The 13479-nt window shown below is 50.0% G+C and overlaps 1 protein-coding gene across 1 annotated transcript; it reads right to left on the bottom strand.

Annotated features, from left to right (window-relative positions):
- On the bottom strand, positions 1-11326 carry SLC31A2 (solute carrier family 31 member 2). The gene is made up of 5 exons (XM_082697033.1): positions 10932-11326; positions 9036-9423; positions 4630-4696; positions 2349-2535; positions 1-1387 (listed from the first exon to the last, which is right to left on the bottom strand). Exons 3-5 carry the CDS (start codon positions 4694-4696, stop codon positions 1219-1221), a joined length of 423 nt encoding a protein of 140 aa, XP_082553159.1. The 5' UTR covers positions 9036-9423; positions 10932-11326; the 3' UTR covers positions 1-1218.
- Positions 11327-13479: the final 2153 nt, after the last annotated feature.

The following is a 13479-nucleotide window of genomic DNA, read 5'->3' as shown; positions in this document are numbered from 1 at the left end:
GACTTTAAAAATAGTATTTATTAAAACATCTATCTCTTTTTTAATTCCTGAAGCTTAAAACCATCTTTCCTCTAGCCCTTGAGGTACTTGAGCACAGACATTCCAGTATCCAGCCGTGATGTTCCCTCCCTGGGTCTCATGTTTGCTTCTCTGTCAAGCGAACCGTCTGGAGAGTCCCACCTAACTCTATGTGTAATGCTTTGGTTTGACTGCTTCCTGCATCGTCAGCTGATACTCCCTGTGGCTTAACCGTGTTTGCCCACCAGATGTGATGAGTGAGCAGTAAGTTCGAACTTGAGAACACGAAATACTGAATATTCAGTGTAGTTCTCTGTTCAGCATCAAAGCAGGAGCAGGAAGGAAGCACTGGGGTCCTGAGAAGCATCCCGGGCCCCTCAAGCCATTAGATTGCCTTCCTCCCGCAGGCAGTGCTGTCTGATGGGAGCAGCTCACCGTGCAGCGGATAGGTCGGGAGCCTTGGGAAGAGTCTCGCTTCTCGGCTTTGAATCTGCTGTCATGCCCCCAAGAAAGAAAAACAGTTCCTAGCAGATGCTGCTATATCCATCAGGAATCTGATGAAGTCACTTCACTGAAAATTTTGGATTCATGTGCAAAACTGCGAACCAGGAGTTTAGTGGGAAAAAATGAAAAATCTCAGTTTGTCACCGTGATCCGCAGAACAGACCATCTTTATGTGCCCCAGAGGCAGAAAGGTGAGACAAAGCCAGCTTGGTCTCCGTCCCTCAAATACAGAAGAAGTCAGGAAGTCCAGTGGTAGGTGCTCCTCTTTATAAGGCATAAATCATGAGGGCAGAAGGTATGCAGCTTCTGTGGCCTTCATCACCCAGAACCCCTCTCCCTGTCTTGAAGATCTTTGGAAATTCTTAATCTTGAGTCAGAGAGGTAAGTCCTCATGGGCTCAGCAACCCTGCCCCCAGGTTCTGGTCTCTTCATTCTCCGTCAGGTCACAGCAGCATTATTAAGGCACAAAACGCCCATGCCTGGGCCCCGTCCAGGCTGGCTGAGGGCAGAGGTAGCTGCAGGGGCCTCTGAACTCTGGGCAGCAAGTGCTGGCTTCGGCAGAACATGTCCAGGAGCTGGGAGCGTGGTGAGGAACAGCCATCAGAAGAAACGGGAGACACAGGGCTGGAAGCTCAGCGTCTGCAGGAGGGGGCCATAGCTCGCTCCGGCCCCTAGTGCCTGCAGAGCCCTCACCAGCTAAACCATGCTGAGAAGCGGGTAGGCCAGGTAGTAGCCCACAGCAGAGCCAAGGATCACGCCGAAGAAGATCCACGTGTTGTACGACATGACAGCCAGCATCATGAAGTAGCCTATGACCACCTGAACAACATGGATTAGAGACTGGCCGAAGTGACAGAAAAACCACCTAGATGAAAAGAAGAGTCAAGTTAATGTTGATAATGAGCTGGTGTCAGGAATTAGAGCCTCTGAGTTACTGGACCAGCTTATTTATATTTGTGTGCTGGACCCAGAAGAGACTTCTTTCTGAAGAGATACATGAGAAACCACTGCTAGGGGACAGGGGCTTGTACAAGGAGCCTTGGGTAATCACCTCTCTACTACATTCAGCTCTGAGCTTCCTAGCACCCAAGACAAAAAGGGAAAATGAGACATGTATCCTGTCATGTCTGATAAGGATAATACAAAATCATCAGTAAGGCAGGTAGGTTTTTCCTTCTGAATCTGCTGTGGGAGATTCCTTCTCAACCTACTAGCTCGGCCACTTACTTATTGTAGCTTAGCACAGATATCTTAACCTCTCTGAACTTAAAATTTCCTCATCAGTAAAGGAGGGATAAGAATACCTCCCTTGCAGGCTGGGTGTGAACAGCAGCGACACCCGTGTAAGGAAAGAGACACCCGTGTAAGGAAGCACCGCTGGAGCTGGAGAGAGGGCCGACATGGGACCCCATGGCGCGGCCTTAGCAGACAGGGATGGGAAGGCGGGAAGTGGGAGCTGCTCTGCCAAGACTGGTCCGCGGCAGACAGCAAGCCTTACTATTTGTGTAGAAACAGCTGCAGATTCCAGCCTGGGTTTGGAAGCCTTAGTGACCTAAGAAAGGCTGCTGAGATCTGGATGGATGGATGCCCGTGTTGCTGGACTGAGGCCTGCACCAGAGTTCTGAAGATCTGAGCCTCCCGAGTGGCTGTTCGTAGAGCTCTGGCCCAGGCATCAAGAGACCCGAGCTCGAGCTCACCTCACTACTTATTCCCCGTAAGCACTCTGGCAAGTCCTTCCTCAGGCCTGTTTGCTTCAGCCCTCTGGGGCCAGCCTCTCTCAGGGTGAATGGGAGTATGCTGCCATGGCCCACAGCTGTGCCTGTTACCTGAGGCGGCTTCTGCTGACCGGGGGTGAGTCTGAGCCAGAAGAATCCTGGTCTGTCTCCTCAGTGAGCTGGCTGGTGGGGATGGACAGGCTCACTGCGGCCTGGTAGAGCAGCTTGGCTTTGCCAACCTTGATGCTTTCATACAACACAGCCAGGAGCAGGACCACCACTACCGAAAGGGCCATGCCTGTCAAACAAAGCCGAGTTGCAGAGACGTGGCCAAGCACGCCCTGATCCCCTTCTGGCAGCTTCCCCCAGGACCCGGGGTATGGGGCAGCAGCGCACCTCCACCTGGCCCCCCTGACTCCACTCCATCTCCCTCTCTCTGGCATCTTCCTCCTCAACCGCCTTGGGCTCAGAACTTCACTGTCTCTTTGCCCTCCAGCTCTTTCTGGGGAAGGATGGCCAGTTGGGGTACGGCTGTGAGATCAGGAAGAAAAGCCAGGTCTGAAAAGCCAGGGGCCGAGGGCGAAGAGGTCACACAGCACTGCCCCCAGTGGCAACCCCTGCAGGTGGCACAAGTCTTTGTCAGGACTTCTTGTTAGGCAAAGAGCATGTACAGCAAGGTCCTGAGTAGGAATGTGTATAAAGAAAAGTCTGGAAGGAGGGAGATACAACAAAGGAGTTATAATTACTTCAGCAAACTAGGATATAAAGGATTTTTTCTTCTCACCTAATTTTCTGAAGTCAGTGCTGTGTGTATGCTTTTATAATAGTGGAAAACACCACTAAGTTATTTTACAGAAAACGTGAAGTGCTTACGAGAGCTGCTGTAAAATTAGCGGCCAATTGCTACTTCTCTTTTACAAGACAAGGAGGGATACTAAATACGCCAGCTATAGTTATTTTATTGGGCTCCCAGGAGGAAATCATCTACAAAAGATGCAGGTGATATTTTAAAATACAAAATTACATGTAATTACATGCACATGGTATGGATTTAACTGGGACCAAAGGGGATGCAGTGAAAGGTAAGTCTTCTTCCCAGCCCAGTCCCTAAAAGCCCAGTCCTCTCCCCGGAGCCTTTTCCTCTGCAGCTCTCCAGGGATACCCACTGTAGGCATCGACCTGTGTATGTGCTTCGTCTGACGTCATCCAAGTACACCTCGCAGAGAGGTTCCCCTCCCTGCACACAGATCTGCCTTACTTCTGTGGCATCACAGTATCTGTGATACAGTCTATTGTCCAAGGGTGGCCACCTCACCCCACCGCACCCCACATGCTCTTCTTACAGTGTCAGCACCCCTGCCGTCAAGGTCCACGGCCCCTTCCCTTTAGGCTGAGAAGACCTTTGTGACTTCCTCACCCAGGCAAGATGGAAGTGAGGCTCTGTGACTTCCAAGGCTAAGGTCTTAAAAATCCCATGCACTGCCATCTCGTTTTCTTGACACACTCGCTCCTGGAACCCAGCTGCCCTGCCACAGGGAAGCCCAGGCCCTAGGAGACGCCCCATGTTGTGGTGTTCCGCCGGCAACCCCCCCAGCCAGAGGTCCTCGCTGACAACCAGCAGCAACCGGGAGACACAAGTGTGAGGAAGCCTTCAGGAGGACTCCAGTTCTAGCCATTGTCTGACCACAGCTGCGTGACAGGCTGTGAGTGGGGACCGCTTAGCCGAGCCCAGTTAACCCAGAACCTTGAGAAGGAATGCTGCAATGACTGGGCTTACGGGGTGGTAGGGGCTGGTGACCCGCTGTAGGGATGACCGTGATTTATCTCATCATTACCTGCAGGCCTGGGAACTTGGGCCATTTCCCATCTACTTTTTAAGATACAGTTACTTAAGTTGAAACAACTACGTCATGAATTTGCGCCCAGCTCTGCCTTTTCTAGTCAAAGCAATACTGTTCTCTTGCAAACTGGTGCCTCATTTGAGGTCCAGCCAGCAGCAGCTGTTCTGGACTTCTGAGCTGGTGCTGGACATGGTAGGAGGTAGGTGCTAGGTGGGTGCTAAGAGGCAACAGGAGGCCTTGATCAAGCTCTGGCTCTGATGCTGACTCGCTATGTGACCCTCTTCCCTCTTTGAGCTTCCTTCTCGTGTCATAGAGGCAAAGGCTGTATCCTTGGCCTCTCTCTGGGCCTTGTGACAATCAGTGAGATAATGGAGCCTTTTGTGACGTGCTTGGAATTATAAATGCCAATTTCCTGCTCAGTGCTTATGAAAGAGGAGTCAAGCTCATCTGAATGTCCACGGAGGGTAGCGCTAAAGGGAACCAGGCTCTCCACGGCCCAGAGCTACAAGGCTTTCCGAGCTACAAGGCTAGGTAGGCTTCCCCACTCTTACCTGCAGGACTGTGGACACTCCAGAAATCAAACAGAAGCACCACCTCATTGGAGAAGATGAAATGCATCTGAAAGAAAAGGGAATTTGCATTGCTCAAGGCAGTAAGAGTCCTGGTCCCTAATGCTCTCCAACAGCCTCCCCTAAAGGCCCAGAGGAACGAGGTCGCTGGTCTTAAGTGCTGGAAGGGCCACTAGTCATCAGGACCAACTGAGGCCAGACAGGGCAGAGACTTACCCAAGGTCCCACAGTAGGTCAGCAGCAGAGCTATCATTGAGATGGCCCTACTCGAGGTGGACGTGAGATACGGGTGGTAACACACAGGTCAGTGTCCTCAGGCCATGCTGAGATGTCCCCACTGGGGCCCCAGTCATTCTGTTCCGGCCATGTGTATCATGGAGAGGCAAGCGGCTGCAGTCCCCATGCGACTCCACATCTGTCTACTCATTCATTAAACATTTGCTGACCCCATTCTGTGCCCAGCATTCTGGACAAAGTTTAACGTCTCTGCCCTTGATGAGCTCCCAGACGTACGGAAAGAACAAAGGTAGACGTACAGACCACGCCACACGCATCTGAACGCCCCTCTCAAAGAGCGCCTTAACCCGCCCGTGTCCGGGGTGGCATCAATCGCTTCTTGTACATTACCTCATTTCACAACTGTCTTCTGTGTGACAGGGATGGTCAGGCCCATCACATAGAAGAGAAAACCGAAGACACTAGACTCAGAAGGGTTAAATCATTTGCTGAAGGTCACAAAGCTAGTAAGTTGGCAGAGCTTGGATTCAAAGCCGGGTCCAGCTGGATGCCAGAGTGCTGTGCACTCCAGGATACTAGGCTGTCTCCTGCTTGCCAAGAAAGGAGGACAAGAAGCCGGGTGGCAATCCTCAGGACCCACTCCAGGCTTAATGACTGCGTATGGCAAGATTAAAGCCGGAGGGATGAATATTAGGTCACTGTCCTGGGGTGGGGAAAGAAAGGTCCCCTCTCATCACTGGGTAAGTAGGACCCGGGTCAGCAACAGCGGCTCCGCCCTCCAGCCGAGGAGATCTGGGCAAGTGGGATCGGGTGACAGAAGCCTTGGCCTTCTAAGGCAGGTATTAGATTCCCCAAATGTCAGACCCAGAGTGTCCTTAGGAAGTTTTTTTTTTTTTTTTTTATTGTGGTACAACTGACGTGTAACTTTATATTAATTTCGAGTGTAAACCCGATTCGATATTTGTACATATCGTGAAATGATCACCACATTTAAGACTGGATAATATCCATCACCACACAAAGTCACGATTTTTTTTTTCTTGTGATAAGAACTTTTAAGACCTACTCTCTCAGCAGCTCTCAAACATACAATACAAGGGGACCCTGGGTGGCTCAGTGGGTTAAAGCCTCTGCCTTCAGCTCAGGTCATGATCTCAGGGTCTTGGAATCGAGCCCCACATTGGTCTCTCTGCTCAGTGGGGAGCCTGCTTCCTCCTCTCTCTCTGCCTGCCTCTCTGCCTGCTTGTGATCTCTGTCTGTCAAATAAATAAATAAATAATCTTTTTAAAAAAATACAATACAGTAGTTTTTTTTTTTTTAAGATTTTATTTATTTGACAGAGATCACAAGTAGGCAGAGAGGCAGGCAGAGAGAGAGAGGAGGAAGCAGGCTCCCCGCTGAGCGGAGAGCCCGACTCGGGACTCGAACCCAGGACCCTGAGATCATGACCTGAGCCGAAGGCAGCGGCTTAACCTACTGAGCCACCCAGGCGCCCCTACAATACAGTAGTATTAACTATAGTCACCAGGCTGGGCAGCACATCCCCGGGACATATAATTTTCTCAGAGGCTTTAGTCCCCTGGCTTTCAGTCTTTCTTTCTCCCTTTCTTTCCTTTCTCCCTCCCTCCCTCTCTTTCTTTCTTAGTTTTCCCTTGGTCAGGGATTACCAGCAAATAAAATCTTCCTTGTAACTCCACCAGATAAAACCAGGGCACTGAGTGAAGAGGGGTGAGCACTCCGAACTCCCGGAAACTCAGTGTTAAACACTGATCTAATCCAACTTGGCCCCTCTCTGTCCCCATTTCATTCCCGGGTGGGGAAAATGAGTCCCAACAGGGGAAGGGATTTGCCCAAGACCTCCTAAGAAGAAAATGGAAATCTAGGCAGTCATTTAAAAATCATGTGGAAGAATTAAAGGGTGCCTGGGGGGCTCAATAGTTAAGCATTTGCCTTCTGCTCAGGTTGTGATCCCAGGGTCCTGGGGTCAAGCCCCACATTGGGCTCCCTGCTCAGCAGGAAGCCTGCTTCTTCCTCTCCCACTCCCCCTGCTTGTATTCCCTCTCTCACTGCCTCTCTCTCTCTGTCAAATAAATAAATAAAATCTTTTTTAAAAAATCATGTAGAAGAATTATAAAATAAAAACAGCTTCTTACTCCCCCAATGTGAGGGAGGTACTTGTTTAACGTAAAAGCTGAAACAGTACCAAAAAGAAAGTAGAAATTATTTTGAGTCCTACTATCCAGAGACGCCCCTTGTTATGATTTCAAAAAGCATGTTTGTCAATATGGCAAAATGTTCGCGAAAGGCGGACATGCGAAAACAAGTCCAAATCATCCTGTGAAAAACTCCATTTACACTGGAGTTCCGCTCATTCAGCTTCAGTAGAAGCCTCGAGCACCACCTCTGCAGTGGGGAAGGTGGCAGGCGTTGCACCATGCCCCTTCTCGGAGCTCACTTAATAAAGCAACTGGCATGACTGGAATGTCCCCAACGGCTAGTTAATCAGAGAAGTTCCCTAACTGGCTTCCTTCTATCATCCTTGGGCCTGGGCCAGCTGTCTCAGGGGCCTCAAAGCTTTTGCTGTAGACTTGAGCACCCACAAAGCAATAAAAGTAATTCAGCTGACAAACACTGACTTTGGTTTTGCTAGGGGTGTAGATGCTGGATATGGAGACGGATGAGACAAGTCCTTGGCCCTCGAGGGACAAACCATCTGTTATGGGAGAGGGAAGGGAACAGATCAGTACAACAGGGTGAATGCAGTCAGTGAGGAGGCACAGGGGAGGCCCCCTGCGGGTGCTAGGGAGGAAGGCCCCCCCCCCGGGAGACATCTAACTGGGCCAAGAAGGCAGATCGCTAGGGCATCTTCTGAAGCAGGAGGAGCAGGAGGCAGCCAGAGTAAGACGGACAGTTTAGTATGTTCCAGGCTGGAAGCGCCCAGACAGTAGTTCCACCTGACTGGGGAGTGAGGAGTCCGGGAAGGACAAAGGCTCACCCACTCCGGCTTTTTCGCTGGAGAAAAATTCAAATCAGCACATCCCGACTTGGTGCTGCATTTAAACTAAAGGGCCCTGGATGCCTGGGTGGCTCAGTGGGTTAAGCCTCTGCCTTCAGCTCAGGTCCTGGTCTCAGGGTCCTGGGACTGAGCCCCACATTGGGCTTTCTGCGGGGAGCCTGTTTCCCTCTCTCTGCCTGCCTCTCTGCCTACTTATGATCTCTCTCTCTCTCTCTGACAAATAAATAAAATCTTTTTAAAAAAAATTAAAGGGCCCTGTGGTCAGGTACGGAGGCGGCAGCACCCTGCTTTTGTTTCTCCACTTAGGCAGAATCTCAGCCTCCAGCCCCAAGTCCAACTTATCTGCGCCTTCCTCAGGGCCCCACCCTGGGTAGGGAGGGGCTGTGGTGAAGAAGAGCGCAATCAGGGACTTGTTTTCTTCTTTATGTTTGCCTTTGAGGTTACTTAGACTTGAGAAAAGCTCTCTCATTAATAAACCTAGCAGGTCAGGGGGAGGTTAAGGTCCTTGTCCCACACGTGCCTGGCTTAGGAACTTTTCACAAGCTCTTCCCATCTATTTCCCCTTTTAGAAGGCTAGCAGGTGGTGGGGGAGGACGTTTGACTAAATGACCAGTATTGGCTTCCTGTATCTTAAATTCTATGATAATCATGGGGGTTATGATGATTTTTTTTTTTTTTTTAAAGACCAAAAGGAGTCTTGCAAGCTGTCATTCTCTCCACCCCGGTGAATTCTGCCTAAAAAGCCAGTTTGTGTAAAACGCGACTTCTACCCAAATGTAGGGAAGATGGAAAGCAGCTGGACCTGAGATTCAGACCACCAGCTTGCCAGTACAGGGAGCCGGCCCTGGGGCGTGCGCTCGGTGCGTGAAGTACGCGGGGCTTTTCCTTCTGATGGGGGCCCCCCCGAAATCTCTCCCAAGTCACTGCGTCCAGGGCAGGGGATGCCCCCCGCCAAGTCTGTCTTCACCCACCGCGCCCCCGCTGTTCGTCGGGGCCGGACTGACTGCCAGCAGGAGGCACGGATAAGGGCAAAAAAACACAGGCAAGCCACCGCCGGCTCCGCCTCCCGCGTCCCCTCAACCCTGCTCCCGTCCACCCTCCCCGCTTGGCCGCTGACGGTGGCCGCGAGACTTACCTTGGAGGTGAGCGCGCCGGGCGGGCGCAAGGACCGCTACCGCTCGCTGGGGACTCCTCGCTCCGAGTCCGTCTTGCCCCCGCCGCCGCGATCGCGATCTGGGCCGCGAGGTCACATGGTCGTGGCGAGGCAGGCGCGCGGGCACCTGGGAGTTGTGGTCCCCGCGCGTGGCTTCACTCCCGGCGGCCCGGAGTGCACCCACCGGTATGGAGCCCGGCGCGCCAGCCTGAGCCCCAAGCGCAGCGCGGGCCACCTGCTGCGCTCCGTTCAGCCCCTTACCTTGTTTTGCACTTGACTTGTCTTTGCAACTATCCTTACAGAGTTTATTGCTCTTCTAATAAAACTCACGAAGCTTAACATGTTGAGTGGAAAAATTGTCAAGTCCAGTCTATGGACAAAATAGCAACAAATTAGGAGTAAATAAAATCATGCCCCTGGGGCTTTAATGTAGTCATTCTTTTCCTATCTTTCCCAATCTGATAAGCAAAAAGCATACACTGTTTTAATTTTAACTTGTATTTCTTGGGTTATTAGGGTGATAAGCTTTTTTCTTATTCTCTGTTAGTGTATTGTCTGTCCATTTCACCCACCTGGTTTTGGTGCCTGGACAGCGAGACTTTTCTGGTGGATAAGTGACCTTTAACAGTATTTCTTTTTTTAAATTTTTATTTATTTATTTATTTATTTGACAGAAAGAGCACAAGCAGAAGGAGCAGCAGGCAGAGGGAGAGGGAGAAGCATGATCCCCACTGAGCCAGGAGCCTGATGTAGGACTCAGTCCAAGGACTCTGGGATCATGACCTGAGCTGAAGGCAGCTGCTTAATCTACTGAGCCATTCAGGTGTCCCTAACAGTATTTCATTTTTAAATATACTTAGTAACCCTTTGCTAGTCCTCCTGTGAGAAAAGGGAATCCTCAGAGAAACCTTACCAGAGACAGTACTAGGGGACTTGAGCCTGGAGTATGACCTCAGTTCAAATCCTGAGCTAGTCAAGTATTGGCTATGGGACCTCAGGCAAATGGTTTTATGCTTCTGAGCCTCAGTTTCCTGGTCAATAAAATGAAAATAACAACAGAATCTATGTCATAGGGGTGTTGTGAGGCTTAGACGAAGACATGTATGTTAAATTTTCAGCACAGAACCCTGCAGTGGGAGCTTGCTCAATAAGTGGTGGGCCTGTTCATCACCAGTGCAAATGCTTCCAGACGGGAAGCAGATTGCGAAAGGTCAAGACACTTGCTCAGAGTCACACAGCTTCTAAGAACCTCGATCTGAAGGATAGTGGGGGTTAGACGGATTTCAGGAATGGGAGCAGCCTCAGGGAGAGAATATGGGACTGAGATCATGAGGAGGTCTGGGAGAGAGGCACTGGCCCATGAAGGAAGCAGCGGGGAGAAGGGCTTATGGATATTCTTGAAGCATCTCGGCCCCAAGAGCTTGGGAGGGATTAGGTGATTTAGGTATAATCATCTGGGGAAGTAGGAGTAAGAAGACTTGACCTTCACATAAGCAGCCTCTCATGTGCTCCCTCACCCCCCCACCCCCATCCTTCTATAGAAGTATTGACAACACAGCGTCATTCATTTGACTGTTTTTGTTGGCTTTGTCACAATCTGATGACCTTCTCAGTTCTAACTTCCTCATGTGTGTTATGCTTATCACACTTTAGCCCTTAAGTTCTAAAATGCCCCCTTTTCCTTCTGAGCCATCAGAGACTCCCTTCGTCTGGCCCCCAGGCAGAGAATCTGGTGCCAGCCACAGAATCCCAACACATAAGATCACACCAGAATGGGCCAAGCCTCAGTCCATGGCAAGATTCTTTCCAGATTCTGTGTTTTGACAGTCCCCTCCTCCTGAGGGACAACAGAGTCCACCCTTGTTTTCCAGCACGTACCTAGAGCCCCTCGACAGAATCCTCAGTCAGGAAAGACGGTGCTGCCTTGGGCCTCACAGAGATCCACAACCAGCCCTTTAACTTTGGCACTCAGCTCAGCTGTGGTCTGTTGGTGGAGGGGAAGTCTAACTGGTCATTTCTCCTTCTGACACTCAATAGAGGAACTTGAAGTCTCATTAAAAAGAAAAAAGAAAAAAAAGAAAACCAAAGCAAAAACAACAAAAACAAAAAAACTTGCATGCATAAAATATTATTCCTGCAGAATAACTGACCTTGGTGTGCAGCTAAGATTGTGTGATCTCAAGAATGCCACCATCCCTCCCTGGGCCCCACCGAGAGGTAGAATGGATGACCTCTAACAGTTCTGCCACATCCAATGATCTGCAGTTATGAATGAGCTTGAGGTCGGAAGCCTCACTTTATAGCTAAGCCTCTTTTTTTTTTTTTTTTTTCTCAACACCCAGCATAGGGCTCAAACTCAGAACCCTGAGATCAAGCGATGCATACTCTACGAACTGAGCCAGCCAGGCGTCCCTACAGCTAGCTAGGACTTCTGTTTGTTTTTCCATGTTGCTCCATTCAGCTAGCCTCCTGTGTTCTCTCGCGAACCCTGTTATGTTATGTTTGTGCTGTGAGTAACATTCCTTACCTGCTGTGTGGGACACAGGGAGAGTCCACACATTCAAGACTGGTCAGAGTGTGTGGTGTGTGTGTTTACATAGTGTACTTTGTGTTGGTGGAACTGGAGAAAGCAGGATCTAGGCCACCAACAAGCTGAAGGCCATGTTTAAGGTCAGGAATTTATTCACGGACAAAGGAAAACCAGTGAAGGGTTTTTCACGTGGGGTTTCCTCCCTTGTCTTTCCTGAATGTCAGTCTCTTGGTGAGGCCTACCCTGACCTCCCTATTTAAAACTGGCATCCCTCTCGCAGTCCCTGTCCTGCTTACTCCGCTGTATGTCCCTGTAGTCCTTATCACCTTGCGAGATGCTCTTTAATTTGGTTATTCCTTGTTCCTTTCTCTCCACTCAACCAGATCCAGGGGAACAGGGATTTCTGTATTTTTGTTCAGAAAGGCACCAGTTCCTAAAACATTTCACGTCACAAAGCAGACTGTTAATAAATGTGCATTAAATGAATGAATGAATAAAATCCCAGCAGGTTCATGGCTTGTGCTTCATTGCTTCAGAGGAAGGAAGTGGGAGAAAGCCAAGCAGCCTGTGAGACATGACGGTTTTATTCTTCATGAGAGTTTGGGCGGGTTAGAGGCAGCTTTTGGCAAAAGTAAGAAAATAATTTATGGAGAAGAACAAGGAAAAGCAGGGCTGCCTTTCCCCCACCCACGGAATCCCTCAGCCTAGAAGAGGGAGTGAGAACTGAGGGCTCAGAGCAAGGGGCCTCTGGGCCAGCTTTTGGCCAACCCAGGAAGAAGCACAGTGGGCCCAGCTGGTCACAGAGAGGGGCAGCAGTGCCTCCACCGCCGGGACAGGCCTGGAGGGAGGGAGGAAAGGGGAGTGACAGGTAGTGGGTGTGGGGTTCCTTCTCAGTGGTACAAAACCTCTGAAATTGGATAGTGGTAGTGGTTGTACAACTCTGTAACTATAGTAAACTTTTACACCTTATGGTATATAAATTATATCTCAAGAAAGTTATTTTTTAAAAAAAGATTTATTTATCTGAGAGAGAGAGCCTGCGCAGGCGAGCAGGGAGACGGGCAGAGGGAGAGAATCCTCAAGCGGGGCTCGATCCCACAACCCTGAGATGGTGACCTGAACTGAAATCAAGAGTTGGATGCTTAACTGACTGAGCTGCCGAGGCTTCCTGAAAGTTATTTGTTTTTTTCTTTAAGGCAGTGAAGATTTTATATATTAGGTCTCCCACTTTCAGGGCTCTGAACTACTAAGTATTAAAAACAACAACAACAACAAAAAAAAAACCTGAATTCTCTGAGGTCACTGTGTTGTGAGGAAGCCCAGGCCACATGGAGAGGCTCCACATAAATGCTCCAGTTGGCGGCCTGCTGGTCGCGCAGCTGTCAGCTGGCAACCCGTGAGGGAAGCCTCCTTGGAGCTCCAGCCCAGTCAAGCCTTCAGATGACCATGGCCTTGGCAGACAGCTTAGTGAAATCGTGTGAGAGACTCCAAGCAAGAATTGTCCAGCCAAGTCCTGTCTCATGAGATCTCGGACAAAATAAAATGGTGGCTTTAGATTCGGGGGATAATCTGTTAGGCCTTCATAGACAACAGGGACACTTATAACCCAGCTGATTTCTTCTTCATCCCTTGGGTTCACTTAGTGGAGGTGAGGTGAAACCAGGGGTGGGGAGTATCCTGAATATTTGCTTTTCCTGAAAGTGTTTTTAAAAAAGCAACTATTTGGGGCACCTGGGTAGCTTAGTGGGTTGAGCTTCTGCCTTCCGCTCGAGTCTTAATCTCAGGGTCTTGGGATCGAGCCCCGCATCAAGCTCTCTGCTTGGCAGGGAACCTGCTTCCTCCTCTCTCTCTCTCTCTATGCCTGTCTCTCTGCCTACTTGTGATCTCTCTCTGTCA

This window comes from Mustela nivalis (genome assembly GCF_964662115.1).
Source record: "Mustela nivalis genome assembly, chromosome: 13".
In the NCBI taxonomy this organism is placed as follows: domain Eukaryota; kingdom Metazoa; phylum Chordata; class Mammalia; order Carnivora; family Mustelidae; genus Mustela; species Mustela nivalis.
Note: the sequence above shows the minus strand (reverse complement) of the source record. Positions and strands in the feature narration are given on the sequence as shown.